Source organism: Hemiscyllium ocellatum, chromosome 9, assembly GCF_020745735.1.
Source record: "Hemiscyllium ocellatum isolate sHemOce1 chromosome 9, sHemOce1.pat.X.cur, whole genome shotgun sequence".
Classification (NCBI taxonomy): Eukaryota; Metazoa; Chordata; class Chondrichthyes; order Orectolobiformes; family Hemiscylliidae; genus Hemiscyllium; species Hemiscyllium ocellatum.
This window is the reverse complement of record NC_083409.1, coordinates 105,199,497-105,226,086: the sequence shown is the minus strand read 5'-3', so window position 1 is coordinate 105,226,086 and position 26,590 is coordinate 105,199,497. Positions and strand designations below refer to the sequence as shown.

Below are 26,590 nucleotides of genomic sequence, written 5' to 3'. Positions count from 1 at the left end.
TGAGTGAGGAAATGAGTGTGACAGTGAATGAGGGGAGGAGGGAGAGAATAAGTGAGTATGAGAGTGAGTGAGCGAGGGAGGGAATGAGTGAATGTGAGAGTGAGTGAGGGAATGAGTGAGTGTGGGAGGGAATGAGTGAGTGTGAGAGTGAGTGAGGGAGTGAATGAGTGAATGTGAGTGTGACTGAGGGAGAGAGACAATGAATGAGTGTGAGGGTGAGTGAGGGATGGAATGAGTGAGTGTGAGTGTGAGGGTATGAGTGAGAATAAGAGTGATTGTATGAGTGAGGGAGGGAGTGAGTGTGAGAATGAGTGAGTGAGGAAATGAGTGAGTGTGAGAGTGAGTGAGCGAATAAGTGAGTGTGGGAGGGAATGGGCGAGTGTGAGAGTGAGTGAGTTAGGGAGGGAATGAGTGAATGTGAGTGTTTCTGAGAGAGGGAGGGAATGAGTGAGTGTGAGGGTGAGTGAGGGAATGAGTGAGTGTGGGAGGGAATGAGCAAGTGTGAGAGTGAGTGAGAGAGGGAATGAGTGAGTGTGAGAGTGAGTGAGGGAGGGAATGAGCAAGTGCGAGAGTGAGTGAGGGAGGGAATGAGTGAGTTTGAGGGTGAGTGAGGGAGGGAATGAATGAGTGTGAGGGTGAGTGAGGGAGGGAATGAGTGAGTGTGAGGGTGAGGGTATGAGTGAGAATAAGAGTGATTGTATGAGTGAGGGAGGGAGTGAATGTGAGAATGAGTGAGTGAGGAAATGAGTGCATGTGAGAGTGAGTGAGGGAATGAGTGAGTGTGGGAGGGAATGGGCAAGTGTGAGAGTGAGTGAGTTAGGGACGGAATGAGTGAATGTGAGTGTTACTGAGGGAGGGATGGAATGACTGAGTGTGAGAGTGAGAGAGGGAGGGAATGAATGAGTGTGAGGGTGGATGAGAGAGGGAATGAGTGGGTGTGAGGGTGAGGGCATGAGTGAGAATAAGAGTGAGTGTATGAGTGAGAGAGGGAGTGAGTGAGTGTGAGAGTGAGGGAGGGAGAAAATGAGTGAGTATGAGAGCAAGCGAGGGAGGGAATGAGCGAGTGTGAGAGAGAGTGAGGAATGGAGGGAGTGAGGATGAGAGTGCAAGAAAAGGATATCGGCAGTTCAGGATGAGTCAGGACTTGTTAAAAGAAACTGGAATGATTCCTGCTGATGGAGGTCACTGAGCGTGGTGAAGTAAAGGTTTGAATATACTTTTAATCTAAGAATAGCTATTGAGCATGTGTAAGTAGCTATGTCATAGTAACATCTGATTGTCACAGAACCGTAGCCTGAAACTATCGATGTCCAGAAGATGTCATCTTTCCCCACCCCCTGTATATGGTAATGTTTTATAAAGCATGTTACGATTCACTCACCTGAGGCCAGATCTGATCTGACAACAAGATTTAACAAAGCTGCAGATCTTTCTGCAACAGAGTTCAGCAAATCTTTCTCATATGACTTGTCCCTCAAACCTCTCTGAGATACATCCCTGATTCCAATCCTTGTTCATCATTGCTGAGCTTCTCTTTCCAGTCACAGAGTCTAAGCAGTTTCTATGTCGACAACCTCCATTTTTTTGAAAACTCATATTTGAAAAGGAAGAATATGGGATCGAGGATTGGGGAGGATTGGCAGCTCCAGTGGAAATTAATCAAATAGACTCCATCTGTGCTGTCTCCAATGTGTGACCATATGTCCCTTTGGTTCAGTAAAACTAAACTGACACTTGAGCCTATTTTCTGAACTAAGCCTGCTAAACTCAAGAATAATTTGTTACTCCTCTGTAAACTTTCTGAAATAATATCCTCACTTTTGAAATGGAATAACCAACATTGTGGGTCAAAACGGGATGCAGAATCATCAGAAACATTTTATTGTTCATAGGATGGTCTTCAGGTTTATTATGTACTCATAGAGTCAAACAGCATGGAAGCAGAGCCTTAGGTCCAACTCACCCATGCCAACCAGGTACTTGGTATTGTGCAACGAACCAGAATTGATCAGGGACCTCAAAGCGAAGGAGCCATTGGGAAGTAGTGACCATAATTCAATAAGCTTCAATCTGCAATTTGAGAGGGAACGGATACAATCAGAAGTGACAGTACTTTGTTGAATAAAGGGAACTATGGAGCTATGAGGGAGGAGCTGGCCAAAGGTGCAATACCTTAGCAGGGATGACAGTGGAGGATGGTGGTGCAGGTTCGAAGGGCAGAATGGCCTACTCCTGCACCTATTGTCTATTGTCTATTGTATCCTAAACAGTCTGGTCCTACTTTGCCTGCATTTGACCCATATCCCTTTAAACCTTTCCTATTCATTATGAGCACTGTTATAGACAATGATTGTACATCTAGAATAAAGGAGCAATGACTCAGTTGGAATTTCTTGGCAAAAGTAACAAAACACTTTTTCATCGGAAGGAATAGCTCAGCCTGATGTCCCTGTCACCTCAGAGTCATCTTAGAGTTGTTGCCTGATGTCCCTGTCACCTCAATCTCATCTCTGGTAGAGCTACCATTTATTACCCCACCAGATGGTGGTGGTGAGCTGCCTTCTTAAGCCTTGCAGTTCATGGGGATGCAATAATGTCCATGAGGAGGGGGCGCCAGAATATTGACCCAGTGACTCTGAAGGAGCGACGATATATTTCCATGTCAGGGTGGTGTGTAGCTTTGGAGGGGGAGCTTGCAGATGATGGTATTCCCATTTCTCTGCTGCCCATGTGCTGCTAGGTGGTAGGGGCCATGGGTTTAGAAGGTGTTGGCAGAGGAACCTAGGCAGCTGAGTTATTTTCCACTCTTGGAGACATATCAGCATTTTAATTTCAAAAGGAATTTGAATAGATGCTCATAACTAAGCCTGCAGGGCGTAGAGTTGGAGCAGTAAAAAATGAGGTCTGCAGATGCTGGAGATCACAGCTGAAAATGTGTTGCTGGTCAAAGCACAGCAGGCCAGGCAGCATCTCAGGAATAGGGAATTCGACGTTTCGAGCATAAGCCCTTCATCAGGATGAAGGGCTTATGCTCGAAACGTCGAATTCCCTATTCCTGAGATGCTGCCTGGCCTGCTGTGCTTTGACCAGCAACACATTTTCAGTAGAGTTGGAGCAGTCAATGGGGCTTATTTGTTTCTTTATAGAGAACTACCATGGGTTCAATGGGCCAAATTATATCCTCCTGTGCTACCATGCATGTGCACAAAAAAGGAGCAGAATTAGGCCATTCAGCCTCTTGATAGTGCCCCTCTATTTAATAAGATCATGGCTGTAATCTAAAACCCACTTTCCCACCGACCTCCAATATTCTCTCATGCCTTTGCTTACCAGGAATTTGAACCATATTATCCTGATGTATTTATGTAAAGTATGATTTGCCTGGATAGGGTGCAAGCATTCACAATACCGCAGTGACCTGGGTTTGAGTCCCACCATAGTGGATAGTGGAGTTTGAATTCAATTTTAACAATCTGGAACTGAAGTTTGGTGATGTCTATGCGACCATTGTCAATTGTTGGAAGGAAGTTGCTGTGCTTAATTAAAACAAAGAGGGTACAGAACAGAATATAGAATATAGTGTTACAGCTACAGAGAAGATGCAGAGAAAGTTCAACTTTAATATATGAGAGGATTTTGCCTCTGTCACATATCAAACTACTCTTCAACTTAATTTATTGCTCAAAAACCACAAATTAGATGTTTCTGGGAGATGGGACAGGGTGCATCACAATGTAAAAAAGCCTTTTAATAATTTTGCTGCATTTGATGAACTGCAATAACATTTCTGAATCTGTAAAATTTCAGGCATCATTGAAATGGGGCAAAAATTGCCAAGACTACAGGATTGCGGCCAAAGCATCTACAGGCCGTTTTGAACACCATCCCGCAGTAATGGTTAAAGCACAATGGGACATAATACCTCAAAGCCTGAAAGAAACCGCAGACATGTAGGAGCCAGTCTACTGAGCTAACTGACAATTACCACTTCATTCCTGTGTACTCAGAGCAATGAGCTGAAGATTAACTCCCCTGACTTCCCTTGCAGCCTTGCTGACCAGCTCGCAGGAATCGCCTTCCTGTTTGGATTCTCTGAGAGACATCAAAGGAGTCGCGCTCATCGGCTTTCGGTGATTATGGCAGCAACATCTCAGCGAACGCTGGATGTGGTGGTGCGAACTCCAAAGGTATTTCCCAATTCACTAACATTGTCTCTGTGGTGTTGCTACACTATGCGGAGCAGCTGGCCTAGTGGCATTACCACTGGACTGTCAATCCTGGGACAACAGGTGGCGAAATTTGGATTCAATTTAAAATAAGCTGAAATTAGGAGTTTAATGTTAAAAATCGCACAACACCAGGTTATAGCCTAACAGGCTTATTTGATGAAGGAGCAGCACTCCATAAGCTAGTGCTTTCAAATAAACCTGGTGTTGTGTGATTTTTAACTTGGTCCACCCCAGTCCAACACCAGCTGCTCCACATCGAGTCTAATGTTGACCATGAAACGATTGTCAGGAAAAACCCTTGTTGTTCACTAATGTCCTTTACAGCTGGAAACCACTAGCCTTATATAGTCACATGACTCCAGACCCACAACTATGTGATTGACTCATAACTGCAATTATATTAGATTATATTAGATTACTTACAGTGTGGAAACAGGCCCTTCGGCCCAACAAGTCCACACCGACCCGCTGAAGTGCAACCCATCCATACCCCTACATTTACCCCTTATCTACCTAATTAGAGATGGGCAATAAATGTTGGTCCAGCCAGCAACACCCTCATCCTGTGAATGATTTTTTTTAAATTCCGGAGCTTCTGCCAGGAGCCATTCATGATGAATGGCTCATACTGTTTTCAGGTGTTATACCTATCAGAGGGTTGACAGAAGACACTGTTGCTTTTGCCTGGTCAATGGGCACCATTCCACTGGGAGCAAATCTTTCCTTTTTTGAAAGATGGTTCCTGAAACCAATTGTAGTGCCCAATAGTGCTCAGAGGAAGCAAGGGTGACCTGGGATCAAACCTTAAACCTCATCTTTAACTGTGGCTCAGTGCTGAGGAAAAAGGTTTTGATTGGTTTGATTTCTGCCCATGAAAGTGTAATGCACACTCTAGCATAACCCTTGTAATGTCCATGTGTCTGACAAAAAGCATCTTAAAGGTTGCTATCGTATCTGCTTCGAGCACACTGCCAGGGGAGGTGGGAGAAGCAGATGCAATCTTAACCTTTAAGATGCATTTAGACTGACACATGAGCAGGCAAATAATAGCAGGATACTGACCATGTGTAGGCGGATGGGATTAGTTTAGAATGGCATCATATCAGCATAGACATGGTGGGCCAAAAGGCCTGTTTCAGTGCTGCACTGTACTGTTCAATGTTCAATTGTATGTTCCAGTGATCATCACTAGAAGGAGGCCATTCGACCCATTGTGTTTGCACTGGCTCTTTGGATGAACAATGCAGCGGGTGCCAGTCTCTGACCTTCTCCCTGTAATCCTTTACCAATCACAATCTAATTCCCTTTTGACTGTTTGAATTGAATATACTGTTGTATGAGGAGATTGACCTGAATGAGTTAACTCCAAAAACTTTGTATAACTCCATCCTCTGATATGAGAGTCTATTGGAGGAGCTAGACAGTTCTCATTGTCTGTTAGTCTTATTCCAGTCTGTCCACCTTCCCATTACTGCTGATGGTTATTCACGTGGTTAGCCTGGTTGCTGGTTGGAGAGACCCTCTTTTTTTATATCAGTGTAGGGCTGTTAACCAATCTTAAGCTAATGTAACCCATTATTACTTTACTCTATAATAAGCTACCATTTGTTACTCAAGTTACTCTTGTGCCTCTACGGGCCCTATATTAATACTACAAGGCGAATTGGTGCCAGTTACCCTAACTATGTAAGATCCTGGCACAGTGAGGTGTCAGCTGCAGTAAACTCTTATGCCATCCTCCTCCAGCACATTCACAGCCAGACCAACCTCACCACTCAGCGAACGTGAGGACTGCAGATGCTGGAAATCAGCGTCGAGACTAAAGTGGTGCTGGAAAAGCACAGCAGGTCAGGCAGCATCCAAGGAGCAGGAAAATCTATGTTTCGGGCAAAAGTCCTTCATCAGGAATGATGGCAGGGAGCCTCCAGGATGGAGAGATAAATCAGAGGGGGTGGTGCTGGGGAGAAGGTAGCAAAGAGTACAATAGGTAGATCGGGGTGGGGTTGAAGGTGATAGGTCAGAGAGGAGGATGGAGTGGATAGTGGGAAGAAGATTGGCAGGTACCTCACCACTCATTGTGTGCAAACGTTTCTCCACATTATACCTTTGCTTCGTTCACCAAATACTTTATAGCTTGTCTTCGATCAATTCACGAGCAGTCAGAGTATCTCTCGACCAGCTTTGTGCAAACCCCCTCATGAGTTTGAAACTGTGAGAATGCTCGGTCTATGCATCTACAACTAGGGGGTATGCATTGAAGATGAGAGGGGGGAGGTTAAGAGGAGATGTGAGGGGTGAGTTTTGTTTTATACAGAGAGTGGTAGGAGTGGGGACTGCACTGTCAGGGTGTTGGTGGTGGTAGGAGTGGGGACTGCACTGCCAGGGTGATGGTGGTGGTAGGAGTGGGGACTGCACTGCCAGGGGTGGTGGTGGAGGCAGATACGATAGGGGCTTTTAAAGGGCTTTTAGACAAGAGCATGAATATGCAAGGAACAGAGGGATATGGACCAAGGGCAGGCAGAAGGGTCTAGTTTGATTTAGCATCATGTTTGGCACAACATCGGGGGCTGAAAGGCCTGTTCCTGTGCTGTACTGTTCTATGTTCTATGTTCTATGTCGTTGGGTGGGATGTTCCTCAGATTAAAATGAGGCACCTTCTCGGCATATGTCAAAGATACAATAGAAAGAAAGGGGGAAGAAATTTTCATTGGTGTCCCACTCAACATATACCCCTCAAACAACTTCACTGAAAATCTCTGTATCTGGCCGCAATCACTTTGTTTCTTTGTTCTTGTGATCCTGCTGTTTACTATTCTCACAAACACACACCCACTTCATCAATGATCTTGGGATGTCCTGAGGGCATGAAAAGGAGTTGAAAACATACATGCCTCTCTCTTCTTACCTGCTGGGACCATCATATGGAATCATAACATGAATGTAATTAGGTGTGGGAATCCTGGCTGGTTTTCCTTCGTTAAGTCACGGATTGGGAGACCTGAGCTCGTACTGAAGAAACACAATGAACAAGGCTGTACTGCAATGATATTTCATAGTAATATGATTTCCTCTCTGCTTGGGTGAGGTGATGGCCGAGTGGTGTTTTTGCTGGTCTGTTAATCTAGAAACCCAAATAATGTTCTGGGGACCCAGATTTAAATCCCACCATGGCAGATGGATTCAATTGCTTTTAAAAATCTGGAATTATGATGACCAGGATTCCATTGTTGGAAAAACCCATCTGGTTCACTAATGTCCTTTAAGGAAGGACACTGCCATCCTTACCTGGTCTGGTCTACATGTGACTCCAGACCCACAACAATGTGGTTGACTCTTGACTGCCCTCTGGGCAATTAGGGATGGACAATAAATGCTTGCCTAGCCAGTGACACTCTCATCCTGTGAATGAATAAAAAAATTTGCAGAAACCTTGAATCCACTTATTATGAGCAGGTTTAGGATTTAGTTGGAGACAGTTTCACCCTCAGTGTTTTAAATCAAACCCACTATTTCATGTCATCTCTGATGAACAGTCACCTAAACTTAAAATGTTAGCCCTCTCCACAGATGCTGCCTGACCCTCTGTGATCTCCAGCAAATTTTGTTTTCAGTCGAACATGATGCTGTTTCTTTTTCTATTCAGCATATCTTCAATCGCAGAAACCTTCTCATCCCAGCACCATTACCTTTCGATGTGAACTCTCCCTCAGTACAGCAAAGAGGATTGCTTGTCCTGGCTGATTTACCAGCTATGGTTTCACCAACATCTACAGGTACATTATTTTATTCTCTCTGCTTTTGCATCTTATTTTGGTTAGACCTCAGTCTGCGAAATAACAAGTAAAATGGAATTCTCAACTGACATAGAGTCATGGAGTCATGCAGTGTGGAAACAAATGCTTGGTCCAACCAGATATGCCAACCAGCTATCCTAAATACATCTGCTTTCCATTTGCCAGCACTTGGCCTATATCCCACTAAACCCTTCCAGATGCCTTTCAAATGTTGTAATTGTACCAGCCTCCACCACTTCCTCAGGCAGCTCATTCCACACATGTATCACCCTTTGTGTTAAATTTTGCCTCTTAGGTCCCTTTTAAATCTTTCCCCCTTACCCTAAACTTATGCCCTCTGGTTCTAGACCCCCCCAACCCAGGGAAAAGACCTGTCGACCATGTCCCAAAAAAAAACCAGTCCCACCTGCCTGTGCTTGGGCCATATCCCTCCAAACATTTCTTATTTATCAATTTATCCAAAAGTCTTTTAAATGTTGTAACTATACCTGCAGCCACCACTTTCTCTGGACATTTATTCCACACATGAACCACTCTCTGTGTAAAAACATTATTACTCCTGTCCTTTTATTATCTAAATGTTATCCTATTATTGATTTAGATTATATTATCTAAATTGTTGGGAAGCATTTCTACACACCGACAGTGGTAGATGTTGGGAACTCTCCTCCACAAGAAGCACTGGATGTTGGATCCATTGTTAATTTTAAATCTGAGATAGATAAAGTTTTGTTAAGCAAAGGTATTAAGGGATATGGGCCAAAGGCAGATATATGGAGTTAGGCCACAGACCATCCATGGTCTCATTGAATAGTGGAACAGGCTCAAGGGGCTGAATGGCCTACTTGTGTTCCTATGTTCCCATGTTCTTAACTCTGTACTGTTGTATGTGTACACTGACTTTAGAGTTCTCCTTTAAGGATTCAATGTGCATTCAATGTTGGGCCTTTGCCTGACAGTTAATCTGCTATGGGTTTTCCAAGCTGCACAAAACAGAGGCCAGTTCATCTGCTGGAATGAACTTATAATGTGGAGAAGCCGGTGTTGACTAGGGTGGACAAAGTTAAAAGTCACACAACGCTAGGTTATAGTCCATCCACCTGATGAAGGAGCAGTGCTCTGAAAGCTAGTGTTTCCAAATAAACCTGTTGGAATATAACCTGGAGTTATGTGATTTTTAACTTCATAACTTATGATTTACATTCTGGTCCAGATGTTTGTCACTGTTAGAATGATGAATGCAAATTGAGAGCATCAGCTAAATGGGAATAGTCCTTTATGCAACATCCTGAGTTCTGCAGACTTATGAGAAGTGACTGAAGATGGTGGCACATTTTGGATCCTGAGAGGCTTTTACAGAGTAAAAATCGAGAGACTCTTTGCGCTGTGTCCAGAGTCTAGGACGGGGGAACACAGCTGCAGAATATGGGGGTCATCCTGGAATTCTGTACTTTAAAGATATATGGATGCTCAATCAATGAATGTATTGAAACTTGACATTGACAGATATTTTAAAATCTGAGGGAATCAAGAGATGTGAAGATAAAGTTAGTAAAAGAAGTTGAGGTCAAAGACCACAGCTGTTCTGATTAAGTGTGTGTAGAAGAAGGTCAATCTGCCATTAGGTGATGTGATGGGGAAGTAAAGGCCAAGTGGTATTATTGTTGTACTGTTAATCCAGTGACCCAGACAGTATTTCGGTGTACCTGGGTTTGAATCCTGCCATGGCAAATGCTGGAATTTGAATTCAATTTTTGAAAATCTGAAATTAAGAATCTATTTCTTAACATTGTTGATTGTCAAGAAAAGCCCATCTGGTTCACTAATGTCCTTTAGGGAAGGAAATCTGCTGCCCTTACCTGGTCTGGCCTTCATGTGACTCCCGACCCACAGCAATGCGTTTGACTCTTAACTGCCCTCTGGGCAATAAATGCTGACCAAGGCAGTGTTGCCCACACCCTATGACTGAATAAAAGAAAGCAAAAATGTTTCCCAAGACTAAGTTGCCAGGCAACACAAGCTGATGAAGCTTCACACAAGAGCTTCCACTTTGTGAGCTACCAAAATTGTCCTTGAAACTTGACCTCAGTCATCAATTCTTGCAGAAGTGGTGTGAGATATTGGGAAGAATGAAATCTTTCCTATTGCAAGATTCACTCCCCTGAACTGGGTGCCATTAGGATGATCATTGCACAACACCTTGAGAAAGCAATAGCAGGTTTTCCCACTATCCAATGGAGTCTTTGTGCAGCTGGTGGTCCCATTGTGGTTTGGTAGGGACTTCCAGGTTATAGACACGGAGATGATGAAGAAATGGTGATGTATGTTTGTGTCTGTGTGACTCAATGAGTACCTTAATGGAGACGGTTTTCCCACAACATTCTTACTGTTTCCTTTCTGAGCAGTGGAAGTCACAGAGTGCTGGAGGTTCAGTCAGAGTGAGTCTGGGGAGCCAATGCACTCTGCAGATGGTGCTCAGAGTGCCACTAATAAAGGGATAAATACTAAATCCAGCGCCCTCAATGAGTACTGCTTGTTTTCTGAGAGGATTCATAAATGCTAACGCCACAACGCAAAACCAGTTTATTACTGAAATCCAAGCAACTGATTGTTGTATTTTTTTTCTGTTTCACAGCTGAATGCAGGGTCTTGCAAAACCAATTCACCCCATTTAACAAGGAATGTTTTGAGTATGAAATGCCTGAAGGCTGTGCTCATGTATTGGTCCAAGATTGTACTCCTGAACTGAAATTCATCGTACTGATAAGACGCAGTGCGGAATCACTGATTGTACAGCTGAGTTTACCTTTCAGGTAAGGGACATGCATGTGTTCAGCCCATGAGAAGCATTCAACGAGGTTACACATCTGACTAACGTACTGTCTTTTTCTTTTGTAAAAGTCAAATAGAAATACAGTCGACAAAAGCAGGAAAGATCCAACTGTTCATCAATGGAACCAAGATGTTGGTCAAAAGCCTACCACTTCCAGGTTCAAGTACAATACTTTCTCAAGATCAATGTTGAAAGCCTTTCTTTCACACCAAGCCCTCAAGAGTTGCAGAGAAGGAATGTAGTGTGGAAGAACTAAATTATGAATTATTTTGCATTGCAAAATATAAAACTTTAATCTGAATAATCACAATTTCAGGGCTCAAACTGATTTGTCGCCAGCAGGAAGCAGTTTAGAAAAATGTTGGATAAAATCCAAAAGAACTGCAGATGCTGTAAATCAGAAACAAAAATAGAAGTTTCTGGAAAAGCTCAGCAGGTCTGGATGCATCTGTGAAGAGAAATCAGAGTTCATGTTTCTCAGAACTGGGGAAGGGTCACCAGACCTGAAACATTAACTCTGATTTCTCGCCACAGATGCTGCCAGACCTGCTGAGCTTTTCCAGCAACTTCTGTTTTTATTTGTAACTTCCTCTTCAAGTTCTGGTCAACTTGTGATTGATTCTCTCTAACTGTGATTGTTATTTTTTTTCCAGGATCCTTGGCCATTGAGAGAAGTGACAATAATCTGACCATCAAAGCACCAGAAGTTGGCCTCAAAAATCTCTTCTTCGATGGAAAAGAGATTAAGGTGCTTACCATTATCTTCATTTCAGATTTTAAAAATTGCAACTTTTATAAAAACAGAATTTAGTTTGTGAACCATACAAACCTTGCCACTATACTAAGAAGGCATTCCGTGTGTTAGGTTTCATTCATAGAGGGATTGAGTTCCGGAGCCGGAATATCATGCTGCAACTATACAAAACGCTGGTGTGGCCACACTTGGAATATTGTGTACAGTTCTGGTCCCCATATTTCGGGAAGGATGTGGAAGCATTGGAAAAGGTGCAGAGGAGATTTACCAGGCAATTGCCTGGTCTGGAGGGAAGGTCTTATGAGGAAAGGCTGAAAGACCTGAACCTGTTCTCATTGGAAAGAAGAAGGCTAAGAGGGGATTTGATAGTGTTTTTCCTCGGATGATGACGTCAGCTTGTACGAGGGGACATAACTACAAATTGAGGGGTGATAGATTTAAGACAGATGCCAGAGGCAGGTTCTTTACACAGAGAGTGGTAAGGGCGTGGAATGCCCTAATGTAGTCAACTCGGCCACAGTAGGGAGATTTAAACAGTCCTTAGGTAAACACATGGATGATTTTGGGATAGTGTAGGGGGCGAGCTGATAATAGTTCACAGGGCGGCGCAACATCAAGGGCCGAATGGCCTGTTCTGCGCTGTATTGTTCTATGTTCTATACACGAGAGACTTCAATACATAACCCCTAGGCTGACCCCTCAGTGCAATGCTAAGGGCTTAGGAAAGGGGGCTATATCCTTTCTCTATCATTAAAGAGACCCCCAGGATCTTGGAAGCCTCACTGTGTCTCAGGTTGGGTGAAGCCTTTGTGTTCAGTTCAGACATGAGGCCACTGTGCTGGTATTGCGCACAAAGCGAAGATGGAGGGGAGGTAGTTGAGAGTCTGGGGTTGTGGGCCCTGGACAGGAGCAGCTCTGGGGTCCCTGATTTCTGACCCCAGACCTATGAGATGAGGAAAGGTGTTGGTGTTGCGTTGAGTGTAATGATTGTAACGAGGTCAGCCAACTGCACCTCATAGAACATGAGTTCCCTGATTGGGGCTGTTAATCTGATCCAATCAGGAAGCTCTGGCTGATATAAAATGACTGGGATATTGAGACCCTGAATGCCTGACTCAGTGAGAGGCCGTGCTATTGTCAAAGACTACATATTTGTAAGTAAAGGGTGATTGGTGATGAGATGGTGGCCTCTGAGGATTTCAGTTACTCCCCATAGAAGGAAGCAGTAATACTGGAATGGTTGAAACAACAGGGTTTAAGAGCTATTGCATCTGATAGAAGCTAAGGGGCCACTCTCTGGCAGTTCTAATCTGTCAGTACCAGTAACTTTGCACTTCACTGGTACTAGGTGAGGAAAGTCCTGGGTGACACCTATGATTAGGTTCGCTACAGTATGGAAACAGGCCCTTCGACCCAACAAGTCCACACCCAGTAACCCACCCAGACCCATTCCCCTACCCTCTAATTTACCCTCGACTTGGCAATTTAACATGGCCAATTCACCTGACCTGCACATCTTTGGATTGTGGGAGGAAGCGGAGCACCCGGAGGAGACCCACACAGACACGGGGAGAATATGCAAACTCCACACAGTCAGGCGCCCAAAGTGGGAATCAAATGCAGAGTCCCTGGTACTGTAAGGCAGCAATGTGGTAGAAACAATGACTGCAGATGCTGGAAACCAAATTCTGGATTAGTGGTGCTGGAAGAGCACAGCAGTTCAGGCAGCATCCAAGGAGCAGTAAGATCGACGTTTCGGGCAAAAGCATTTCTGATGAAGGGCTTTTGCCCGAAACGTTGATTTTATTGCTCCTTGGATGTTGCCTGTACTGCTGTGCTCTTCCAGCACCACTAATCCAGAACTGTAAGGCAGCAGTGCTAACCACTGCACCATCGTGCCACCCCAAGCTTCTATCTTAAAGCTTGATAGATAACAGGGCAGTCAGCGTCCACTCTCATTGAAGCTTACACTGCACATCCCTATGGTTTTTATTGAATTGTTCCCCACAATGGCTTTAAGCTTTCTGTGCCTTTTGGCTTTGATGTGGATTTTAAACGTTTTATTAGTGATCAAAGTTTGTGCGAAGATTTGTAGCTCGGGTGCTTGTTGTAGTGGTTCTGTTCGCCGAGCTGGAGGTTTTTGTTGCAAACTTTTCGTCCCCTGGCTAGGGGACATCATCAGTGCTCTGGAGCCTCCTGCGAAGCGCTTCTTTGATGTTTCTTCCGGCATTTATAGTGGTCTGTCCTTGCCGCTTCCATTAGTGAATCAAGCCTATTTTCTTAACTTCTATCACAGACTCCCACTTGAATCAGATCGAGCAAATCCAATGGTGTAAAGCAGTAGGACAATCTGTTATAGACCAGGCCAGACCCCCTCAAAACATTTCAAGAAAGTAGCCCAGACCCTAACTTTGCTCGTTGTTTTAAGCAGGTGTAATGTGGATAATCCAGGTGTGATGCAGCTGGTCAAACCCTCAGTTTTCAACAAAAACAGAATTTATTTGCAAGATTACTGAACAAAACACAAACAAGAGAGAACAGAATATGGAGTAACTTAAGTATTTAAAAGCCCAATCGATTCTTATCACTATTTAATGATGTTATTCCAAGTGCCTGTAACAGTCCCCATAACCACACGGCAAAAAGGAAAAATCAAACACAGGTTCTTCCAGGAGAGAGGGAGAGAGGGAGAGATGGCTGAGAGATTCTTCCATGTCATGTTTCTTTGACAAGCAGCCTCAAACACCGACTGCCTGCTAAAACCAAACCCAAACCAAATTAGAGAAAACCTGAGCTGGGAGAACTGGCCACTCCCCTTTCATTGTACAAGGGTTTGATAAAAAACAAACTTAAAAGCCTCTTCAAATGGATAAACCCAGACATTTTGGAATCTCTGCGTTTATGACCCCTCTGAGAAAAAAACTAAGGATAACATAACCTTGTTAAAGGTGCAGCATCGTTACAAATCTGCCTATAAATCCTAGCGCACTGAGGGAGTTAAAATCATCATGTTCATCAGAACAATATTTTTTATTCACTCATGGATATGGGCATTGCTGGCTGGGCCCAGCATTTGTTGCCCGTCCCTAGCTGCCCTTGAGAAGGTGGGGGTGAGTTGCCTTGAGCAGCTGCAGTCCATGAGCTGTGGGTTGACTCATAATGCTATTAGGGAGGGAATTCCAGGATTTTGAAGCAATGACACTGAAGGAATAGCGATATATTTCCAACTCAGGAATGTGGCTTGGAGGAGAATTTGCAGGTGGGGCTGCTCCCATGGATCTGCTGCCTTTGTCCTTCTAGATGGAAGCGGTGTAATGTTTGGAAAGTTCTGTCTGTGGAACTTTGTTGAATCTCTGCAGTGCATCTTGTAGATTAACACACTGCTGCTACTGAGTGTCGATGGTGATGGGAGTGGATGTTTGTGCATGTGATGCCAATCAAGCAAGCTGTTTTGTCCTGGATGGTGTTTCTCTTCAATGTTATTGGAGCTGCATTGAGGCAATTGAGGAGTATTTCATCACACTCCTGATTTGTGTCTTGTAGATGATGGACAGGCTTCAGAGAACCAGGAGATGTGTTACTTGTCTATGACCTGTTCTTATAGATCCTGTATTTAGTATACAATCAATAATCCCCTTTACCTCCCCCTTTCATACCCCTCTCTCTCCCTGGACTCTGTCTCCACCTCTCTGCTCACCTCTCCCCACCTTAGCCCTAATTTCATCTTCACCATAAATGCCACTTTTTCCTCACTGTTCTAATGAAGGTTAATTGGACTCGAAACATTAACTCTTCACACATATGGCCAGGCCTGCTGCGTTTCTCCAGCAATTTTGTTTCATCTCTCCAGCATCCACAGTTCTTTGCTTTATTTTAAGCACCATATTTATGTGGCTAATCCAAATCAGTTCTGGTCATTGGTAACCCAAGGATGTTGCGAGTGGGTGATTCAGTGGTAGTAATTGCATTGAAGGTCAAGGGACAGTGGTTAGAGTGTCTCTTATTGGAGATAATCATTGCCTGACATTTTTGTGGCGGAAATGTTACTTGATTGGCCTTGAATGAAGGATTATCCTGCAACTTCATGAAATTCTCCTTCTGCCTTTCCAAACCAGGTTTCAGTGATGCCGTGGATGGCTGAGAATACATGTGGATTGTGTGGGCAAAGTGATTCCCTGAGGAGAAATGAATATCAACAACCAAATAAACGCAGCACCAGAGAAATTCTGAAATTCGCACACTCGTGGTTACTGCCAGGGGAAAGCTGTAAAGACGGTAAAGATATCATTTCTGTTTCTGTGAGTAGGAATTTCGGCATCCTGGGATCTTCCAGATCCCAGTGTCAAAACATGTGGCGCTGGATAAGCACAGCCGTCAGGCAGCATCCAAGGAGTAGGAGAGTCGATGTTTCAGGCAAACGCCCTTCATCAGGAGGTCCTGATTTGCATCACATGAACACGAGTTCCTGATGAAAGGTTTATGCCTGAAACTTCAACTCTCCTGCTCCTTGGATGCAGCCTGACCTGCTGCGCTTTTCCAGCACCATACCTTTTGAGTCTGAACTCCAGCATCTGCAGTCCTCACTTTCACCTTCTTCCAGATCCCAAACTGGTTAATGTGTCCCAAATACTTGCTAGCAGCTATTCTTGATGCATTCGGACCAATGTGTCAGGATATGATTTCCATGTTCAAAAGGATTTGAACTGAATCATTTTCCTCACAGTATTCAGTGGCGAGTTATAAACCTTTCACTGTACTCATTTGAGTACATGTGATAATAAAGTTCATTCATTCATTCATTCATTCATTCAGCACATGAAGAGATTGTTCTCTTTTGAGCAGAATAGACTGGGGAGGGGAGGGGGCCATGATTGAGATGCATAAAACTGTGACGGATGGAGACAGGAAGAAACTATTCCCCTTGATGGAGGGATCATTAATGAGGAGGCATGGAGTTAAGTTGAGGGGCAGTAGGTTTAGAGGGGATGTGAGGGCAAACTTTATCACCCAGAGGGGTGGTAGGGAATTTGGAACTCACTCATGCCTGAAGAAGGGCTCAGGCCCGAAACGTCGATTGTCCTGCTCCTTGGATGCTGCCTGACCTGCTCCGCTTTTCCAGCAACACATTTGCAGCTCTGATCTCCAGCATCTGCAGTCCTCACCTTCTCCTAGAAGATTTTAACCTACTGCGAATCCTTTTGCAAGGATGCCTTCCTTGAAGAAGCTCTCTTCCTCCCTCTACAAGGAGTTCAGTGAGTCCCTCTCTCACTGCACACCCCAGGTCATCTCCTCTGCCCAGAAGCTCTTCAGCCACGTTCTCAAACAGATTCCTGAAGAAGGGCTCATGCCCGAAACGGCGATTTTCCTGCTCCTTGGATGCTGCCTGACCTGCTGCGCTTTTCCAGCTTTCAATCTGGAAGTCACAGCCTGTAAGGGTGGGAGAGGAAAAAACCCTCACAACATTGAAGAGGTGTTTGGATGTGCCAAGACATACAAGACTATGGGCCTAGTGCTGGAAAATTAAATTAAAATAGTTCGGTGGTTGCTTTTTAACTAGCATAGCCTCGATGAGTCAAAGGGCCTTTTAGTGTGCCTCGATGCTTGTATGACTGTCAGCCTGTAAGTCCTTCCAACACACCTAAGGCAGGCAGTAAGAACAGGAAGATTTCCCGGTCAACAGAACAAGGGGTAACTGCAACACAGCAGCCTCCCCACATTAAGAGATTCCGCATGCGAGGTTTTGTCATGGGCCCTGCAGCAAGTTCCCTGACTGTGTTGAGAGAATGCTGTAGAGACATGCAGCCAGACAGCTCCCCCACAATAATTAACCTCTGCCCCTCCCCATATGGTGACACTGTACACCAAAAGGCACTGGCTGTCATTGCATTGGAAGCTGGAAGAGTGCATAATTGTTCTAGTCAGGTTTCTTTAATGAATTGGTGGCACGGTGGCTCAGTGGTTAGCACTGTTGCCTCACAGTACGAAGGACCTGGATTCAATTCCACCCTTGTGTAACTGATGTGTAGAGTTTGCACATTCTCCCTGTGTCTGTGTGGGTTTCCTCCCACAGTCCAAAGATGTGCAGGTTAGATGGATTGGCCATGCTATGTTACCCATAGTGTCAGGGTTGTGCAGGCTAGGTGGGTTAGCCATGTTAAATATGGGGTTATGGGGGTAGGGTAGAGGGATGGGTCTGGATGAGTTGCTCTTCAGAGACTAGGTGTAGATTCAATGGGCTGAAGCCCTCTTACTACACAGTAAGTACTCGAGGATTCTAAACTTGATTGATTATACACCAAAATAAATACAATGAAGATGCAAAATTGGTCAAGGCACATGATTTGTAATCTGAAAAAATAAATGCTTATCCTTTGGGAACAAAAGAAATTTCTCTCTGTAGAGATTCTTTCTAAAAAGAAAAGCACTTTCTTGTGAATGGTGGGTGCTCTTGAAGAGAAAAAGGATTGGGGTTATGATGTTCTGGTACTGTTGCACAAGTGGTCATGTCCATAATCATGTGCAATTCTCGTTAGAGACTTGGCAAACACAGCTTGCTCAGGAAATGTAATATTGAGAAGTTTTCGTCTGGAGAACTATTATATTTCGACTTGATCTCATATCAAAGATATCTCAGAAACAGGAAACACGAGCTGAGAGCTGATTCTGGAGCAAGTGTTCCCAAAGTGGCAATTTAAACTCAAACCCCAACCTTGTGAACAGAGGAGCAGACATAGGTCCCTGTTATAAAACAGTCATAAAGTGGGTTTGAGCAATCATCGAATCCCTATAGTGTGGAAACAGGCTTTCCAGCCCAACAAGAATATTTCTCATCTGTTTTTACTCAGGAAAAGGAGAATACTGTAGAGGAGAAGACTGAGATACAGGCTATTAGACTTGAAAGGATTGAGTTTAGTAAGGAGGTGTGAAAGTAGGTTAGTCCCCTGGGCCAGATGGGATTTTTCTGAAAATTCTCTGGGAAGCTAGGAAGGAGATGGCCGAACCATTGGCTTTGATCTTTGAGTCATCATTGTCTACAGGTTTAATACCAGAGGACTGAACGATTGCAAATGTTGTGCGGTTGTTCAAGAAGGGCAATAGAGATGACCCAGGTAATTATAGACTAGCGAGCCTTACGTCAGTTGTAGGAAAAGTTTTGGAAAGCATTATAAGAGATAGGATTTATAATCATCTAGCAAGCAATAATTTGATTAGAAATAGTCAACATGGATTCGTCAAGGGCAGGTCATGTCTCACAAACCTCATTGAGTTTTTTGAGAAGGTGACCAAGCATGTGGAGGAGGGTTGGGAAGTTGACATAGTGTATATGGACTTCAGTAAAGCCTTTGATAAGGTTCCACATGGTAGGCTGTTGGAGAAAATGCAGAGGTATGGAATTGAAGGTGATTTAGCAGTCTATATTAGAAACTGGCTTTCTGTAAGAAGGCAGCGAGTGATGGTTGATGGAAAATATTCAGCCTGGAGTCCAGTTACTACTGGTGTGCCACAGAGATCTGTTTTGGGACCATTGCTGTTTGTCATTTTTATAAATGATTTGGACACAGGCATAAGTAGATGTGCTAGTAAGTTTGCAGATGATACTAAAGTTGGTGGAAGAATGTTTCAGGTTGCAGGGAGCTTGGAGAAACTTGGGCTGAGAGGTGGCAAATAGAGTTCAATGCAGCTAAACGTGAGGTGATTCACCATGGGAAGAATAACAGGAAGGCAGAATACTGGGTCAATGGAAAGATTCTTGGTAGTGTGGATGTGCAGAGGGATCTTGGTGTCCATCTACATAGATCCCTGAAAGTTGCTACCCAGGTCGGTAGTGGTGTTAAGAAGGCATATGGTGTGTTAGATTTTATTGGTAAAGGGATTGAGTTCCGGAGCCGTGATGTCATGTTGTATTTGTACAAAACGCTAGTGCGGCCTCACTTGGAATATTGTGTGCAGTTCTGGTCACCCCATTCCAGGTAGGATGTGGAAGCATTGGAAAAGGTGCAGAGGAGATTTACCAGAATGTTGCCTGGTCTGGAGGGAAGGTCTTATGGGGAAAGGCTGAGGAACTTGGGTCTGTTCTCATTGGAAAAAAGAAGGTTAAGAGGGGATTTAATAGAGACATACAAGATGATCAGAGGATTAGGTAGGGTGGACAGTGAGAGCCTTTTTCCAAGGATGATGACATTTGCTTGTACAAGGGGACATAGCTGCAAATTGAGGGGTGATAGATTTAAGACAAATGTTAGAGGCAGGCTCCTTACTTACAGAGTGGTAAGGGTATGGAATGCCCTGCCTGCCAATGTAGTTAACTCAGCCACATTAGGGGCACTTAAACAATCCTTTGACAAGCATATGGATGATGATGGGATAGTCTTAGATTAGTTCACAGGTCAGCACAATATCGAGGGTCGAAGGGCCTGTCCTGCGTTGTACTGTTCTATGTTCCAAGTGCACACCAACTCGCTGAGGAGCATTTCCACCTCCTAGCCCTGTAACTCCGCATTTTCCATGGCTAATCCACCTAACCTACACATCCCTGAACACTATGGGCAATTTAGCATGGCCAGTCCACCCAATCTACATATTTGGTGGACTGTGGGAGGAAACCAGCACACCCAGAATAAACCCTCACAGACACAGGGAGAACATGCAAACTCCACACAGTCACCCGAGGGTGAAGTTGCACCTGTGTCCCTGGCACTGTGAGGCTAACCACTGAGCCACTGTGCCACCCAGCAATGATCTGGAATAATGTAGTTTCCAAGACATGCCTTGTTTAAGAAGAAATAGTCCAACGTACTGTTTCTTTTTCTTCACTATCTCTTCATTTTACAAAAAAAAGGCAACTCAGACATTTTCAAAATCCTTCAAACTTGAGTCAGGGGAACATAAGAGCAGGAGTGGGCCGATCTCTATATGCTTGCTGTGGGCCCATATCTCTTGATACTCTTGCTTAATAAAAATTTGTCTCCCTCAGATTTAAATTTAACAATTGTATTGGCATTGACTGCCATTTGAGGAAGAGCTCCAAACTTGCACTACTCTTTGAGTGTAGAAGTTTTTCTCTAATGTCTCTCCTGAATAGCTAGGCCCTAATTCTTAGACAATGCTCCCCTGGATCTAGAATCTTCAACCAGTGGAAATAGTTTATCTTTATCCACCCCGTCTTTCCCTGTAAATATCCTGAACACCTCAATTAGATCAACCTTTAACCTTTCAATATTCTAGAGAATAAAGGACTAATTTGTCTCATAACCTAACCCCTGAAGTCTGGGTATCTTTCTTGTAAACCTGCTTTGAGCTCCCTGCAGGAACAAAGCATCTTTCCTGTGGTGTGGTGCCCAGGTTTTCTCACATGTTTTAACTGGGGGTTATTCAGATTTTATTTCACAGCAGCATAATGTTTGCATCCCTAACCTCCAGGCCTTTAGATATGAAGGCCAGCATTCCACTATTTGACTACAAAGGCCCACAAAAATTATTAAATATAAAGCGTCTTCAAAATATTGTCCTCTCACCTCTTACTACAGAGTGATGTCACATAATGTTACACCATTAACACTTGTCCAAATAGAGTCACAGAGATGTACAACATGGAAACAGACCCTTCATTGCAGCCCGTCCATGCCGACCAGATATCCCAACCCGATCTAATCCCACCTGCCAGCACCTGGCCCATATCCCTCCAAACCCTTCCTATTCATATACCCATCCAAATGCCTCTTAAATGTTGCAATTGTACCAGCGTCCACCACTTCCTCTGGCAGCTCATTCCATACACACACCACCCTCTGCATGAAAAAGTTGCCCCTTAGGTCTCTTTTCTATCTTTCCCCTCTCACCCTAAACCTATGCCCTCTAGTTCTGGACTCCCCGACCTCAGGGAAAAGACTTTGCCTATTTATCCTATCCATGACCCTCATAATTTTGTAAACCTCTATAAGGTCACAACCTCTGACGCTCCAGGGAAAACAACCCCAGCCTGTTCAGCCTCTCCCTATAGCTCAAATCCTCCAACCCTGGTAACATCCTTATAAATCTTTTCTGAACCTTTTCAGGTTTCACAACATCTTTCCAATAAGAAGGAGACTAGAATTGCACACAATATTCCAACAGTAGCCTAACCAATGTCCTGTACAGCTGCAACATGACCTCCCAACTCCTGTACTCAATAATCTGATCAATAAAAGAAAGCATACCAAACGCGTTTTTCACTATCCTATCTACCTGTGACTCCATTTTCAAGGAGATATGAACCTGCACTCCAAGGTCTCTTTGTTCAGCAACACTTCCTAGGACCTTGCCATTATGTATATAAGTCCTGCTTAGATTTGCTTTCCCAAAATGCAGCACCTCGCATTTATCTGAATTAAACTCCATCTGCCACGTCTGAGCCCTTTGGCCCATCTGGTTAAGATCCTGTTGTAATCTGAGGTAACCCTCTTCGCTGTCCACTACATCTCCAATTTTGGTGTCATCTGCAAACTTACTAACTGTACCTCTTATGCTCGCATTCAAATCATTTATGTAAATGACAAAAAGTAGAGGACCCAGCACTGATCCTAGTGGCACTCCACTAGTCACAGGCCTCCGGTCTGAAAAACAACCCTCCACCACCACCCTCTGTCTTCTACCTTTGAGCCAGTTCTGTATCCAAATGGCTAGTTCTCCCTGTATTCCATGAGATCTAACCTTGCTAATCAGTCTCCCATGGGGAACCTTGTCAAATGCCTTACTGAAGTCCATATAGATCACATCTATCACTCTGTACTCATCAATCCTCTTTGTTACTTCTTCAAAAACTCAGTCAAGTTTGTGAGACATGATTTCCCACGCACAAAGCCGTGTTCACTATCCCTAACCAGTCCTTGCCTTTCCAAATACATGTACATCCTGTCCCTCAGGATTCCCTCCAACAACTTATCAACCACCAAGATCAATATGGGAAGTCCTAAAACAAAATCCAGATACAGCCTGTGGGAAACTAAGAAAATGTCTCCAGCCCAAACTCTGCCTCCTGTTCAAATTCTGCCACTCAAGACTGAACCTGATGAAAATCCAGGTCCCAGAGCCATCAGAAACAGTCTGCTAACTCCAGTTATCATACATGACCGTGGGCAGGAGCTAACTTTTGTCTTAACTACTCTTTCAGGTTGCAAACTGACGAAACAGACTGTGAAGCTGGAGAACTCAGTCAACATACACGGACAGGAATCCAAATGCTACACTGTTGACCCTGTTTTACGGTGCCAGGTTGGATGCACACCAACTCAGACAGTCCCAGTTGTCTATGGCTTTCATTGCCTTCCAGCCGGTATGTTTCCTCGGTTGTTTGTGTGGCTGTGCTGTCCAGTCTTTGTTATTCCATAACAGTGAATGAATTTGATATTATGGTCATTGCAGAATAGAACCACGAGGCAGACAAGATGACATTTGGTCCGTTACACCTGTGCCAATGTGTGTTAAGACCTGCCCAATCAGACCCACTCCACCTATCCTTTCCTCATGAACCCAGTCACAAATACTTTGCACCTCTTTAGGGAGTGGTAGGTATTGCTGGGAGTGAAGTGCTTTATTTCTCCCTCTAATTCTGTTTTGACTTTAGTCCCTACCTTCCCCATCACCTTTTTCACATAAGCGTTGCTTGCTCTGTGCTCTGCTTGTCACTGGTTCATCGGCCGCACGTGTGTCTTTTCTGGTAGTGGAATTTTAATTACATTATTTTCACTTAGTGCTTTTCACTGTATCTTGCATCTGCACACATACAAGGAGGAAGTGTTGAGGAATATGAAATCCACTGCAATATGGCAATAGTGTTGGGGGAAAATAAAAGATGTGTATAATCAGGAGATTAGAATTTCTGAGAAAATAAAATAAAATACACCCATTTACTTATCTTCAAGTTACATTCTTTTGGACATAATGCTGCAGCTGAGACCTAATCAGCTGTTTACTGATGGTTAATATCCTTGCTTTTTAAAATGCTCAGCAGCATTTATTGCCCATCCCTAATTGCCCCAGAGAGCAGTTAGGAGTCAACCACATTGCTCTTGGTCTGGAGTCACTTGTAGGCCAGACCAGGTAAGGATGGCAGTTTCCTTCCCGAAAGGGCATTGGTGAAATAGATTTTTTCCTGACAATTGATTCACTGTCCTCATTAGACACATAACTCCAGATTTTTATTGATTTCAAATTCTATCATCTGACCTGATGGGATTCGAACCTGGGTCCCAGGACATTGTCACAGGCTCTGGATTAACGGTCCAGTGTTAACACCATTAGGGCATCGCCTCCCCTCTTTTATATTCTTTGCCTCTATTATTGAAACTGAGGATCCCATATGTTTTAATAATCTCTTCAACAGAAACAACTTTTTTACAACTCTATATAGAACAGAAAAGTGAGTTATGCAAGGCCAGTAGGAGTAGATTTGAGATTCGGAGAGCATTTATAAATAATGCTATCCCTCTCCATGCTTTCCAATATGAAGAGCGCTGATCCATGAGTAATTCTCGTTGACCTCCACTTTGAGCCTATCACGAGGCATGCTGCTTTTGGAATTCTCTTCAATGTTTAAAAATCCCTCTGTACACTTACCGTCAGTCGCATTCCCTGGCTTTGTGTTTTGCCTTTCCAATCCACAGTCCACCCAACTCCGCGGTAACAGAACCTTCCATCAGTATTTTCTTGCAATTTAAAGCTCTCTTCCTAACTGCATATTGATGGGACAGCAAGGCGGCTCAGTTGTTAGCACTGCTGCCTCACAATGCCAGAAACCAGGGTTCTATTCCTCCCTCAGATAACTGTTTGTGTGGAGTTTGCACGTTCTCCCCGTGTCTGCATGGTTTCCACCAACAGTCCAAAAGAACATAGAACATAGAAAAATACAGCGCAGTACAGGCCCTTCGGCCCTCGATGTTGCACCGACCAAAGTCTACCTAACCTACACTAGCCCAATAACCTCCATATGCTTATCCAATGCCCGCTTAAATGACCATAAAGAGGGAGAGTCCACCACTGCTACTGGCAGGGCATTCCATGAACTCACAACCCGCTGAGTAAAGAATCTACCCCTAACATCTGTCCTATACCTACCACCCCTTAATTTAAAGCTGTGTCCCCTAGTAACAGCTGACTCCATTAGCGGAAAAAGGTTCTCACTGTCAACCCTATCTAAACCCCTAATCATCTTGTACACCTCTATCAAATCTCCCCTAAATCTTCTTTTCTCCAATGAGAACAGCCCCAAGTGCCTTAGCCTTTCCTCATACGATCTTCCTACCAAACCAGGCAACATCCTGGTAAACCTCCTCTGCACTCGTTCCAATGCCTCCACATCCTTCCTATAGTATGGCGACCAAAACTGCACACAATACTCCAGATGAGGCCGCACCAGAGTCTTATACAACTGCAACATGACCTCAGGACTCTGGAACTCAATTCCTCTACCAATAAAGCCCAGTACACCATATGCCTTCTTCACAGCACTATTTACCTGGGTGGCAACTTTCAGAGATCTGTGTACATGGACTCCAAGATCCCTCTGCTCATCCACACTAGCAAGTAGCCTACCATTAGCCCACTAATCCATCTTCTTGTTACTCCTACCAAAGTGAATGACTTCACACTTAGGTGTGCAGGTTCAGTGGATCGGCCATGCTAGATTGCCCATAATGTCCAGGGATGTGTAGATGAGGTGGGTTAACCACGGGAAATGCAGAGTTACAGGGATAGGATAGGAGGTAAGTCTAGGTGAGATATGTTTTGGAGGGTTGGTGTTGTTCTTCCAGGGATTCTATAATTCAATTCTAAGATTCTAAATCTCTTCACCTTTGTTACCTCCTTCACTTGAGGATACCAAATTGGTTCCCTACAGTTTAGTTGGATACTTTGGAACTATTTGAAGTTCTCCTGTTGTTCACTGCCATCATCGTTATATGGGGATTGCTTTGAGATGCTTCTGGGAGTCTTGACCACAGTCTCCTTATCTCAGTCGAACAGCAGTGTCACTATAATACACTGGGTAGCTTTACCCACAGGCCAAAGTAAACACAATGTAATATTTTGCAGATTCTCAAGCAAATCCTAGCGATGAGTTGCTGGCGTCCACCACTTTTGGTCAGAAAACTGAAGACTTGACAGACACGGTTGAAGCTCACATCGCCTGTTCATGTCCTTCCGGCTGCAGTTAAGCAAAATGACTGGAATTTATGTCGATTTGATGCAAAGACTGTAACCAAATAGCCGTACAACAGTTGCAATTGAAGAGATAAAGACGCAATGAAATAAGGACACATTCAATAACTTTTAAAATGAATTAGTTTTAGATGCAGTGAATTGTCATTTGTAGAACTCAATAAATCAGCTTTTAGCAAGCAATTTTCTCATTGAGCACACAGTTTGTATGTTGCACATAATCTGTGTTACAGTAAATCATTTTTTTTAAATATAAGCTTTATTTACAAAAAGAGATGTTGGGGAATTCACTCTTCTCCCAGATCATTTAGTAACTGTTTGAAAGAACCACAGATATATCACAGATATACACACATACATAACACATACATATACACAAAAAGATCACAGATATACACACATACATGACACATAAATATACACAGATATATCACAGATATAGACACATACATAACACAGGCATATACACAGATATATCACAGATACACATGCATATATAACACAGATTTATACACAAATATATCACAGATATAGACACATACATAACACAGGCATATACACAGATATATTACAGATATACATGCACATATAACACAGATTTATACACAAATATATCACAGATATAAATACAGATATACATACAGATATATCACAGACATACACACAGATATATCACAGATATACACATAGTTATACACACGGATATATCACAGATATACACAGAGATATATCACAGATATATCACAGATTTACACACAGATATATCACAGATATACACACAGAAGTA

General features: G+C 43.6%; 1 protein-coding gene across 1 annotated transcript in view; it reads left to right on the top strand.

The window, feature by feature from the left end:
• Positions 1-25,799, top strand: part of LOC132818557 (vitellogenin-like) — a 102,136-nt gene extending 76,337 nt beyond the window's left edge. The window contains 10 exon segments of the mRNA XM_060829615.1: positions 3,808-3,950; positions 4,049-4,187; positions 7,873-8,002; positions 10,659-10,836; positions 10,925-11,019; positions 11,510-11,604; positions 15,726-15,885; positions 19,033-19,038; positions 22,760-22,921; positions 25,678-25,799. Coding sequence (XP_060685598.1) covers positions 3,808-3,950; positions 4,049-4,187; positions 7,873-8,002; positions 10,659-10,836; positions 10,925-11,019; positions 11,510-11,604; positions 15,726-15,885; positions 19,033-19,038; positions 22,760-22,921; positions 25,678-25,799 — 1,230 coding nt within the window.
• The last annotated feature ends 791 nt before the right edge of the window (positions 25,800-26,590 follow it).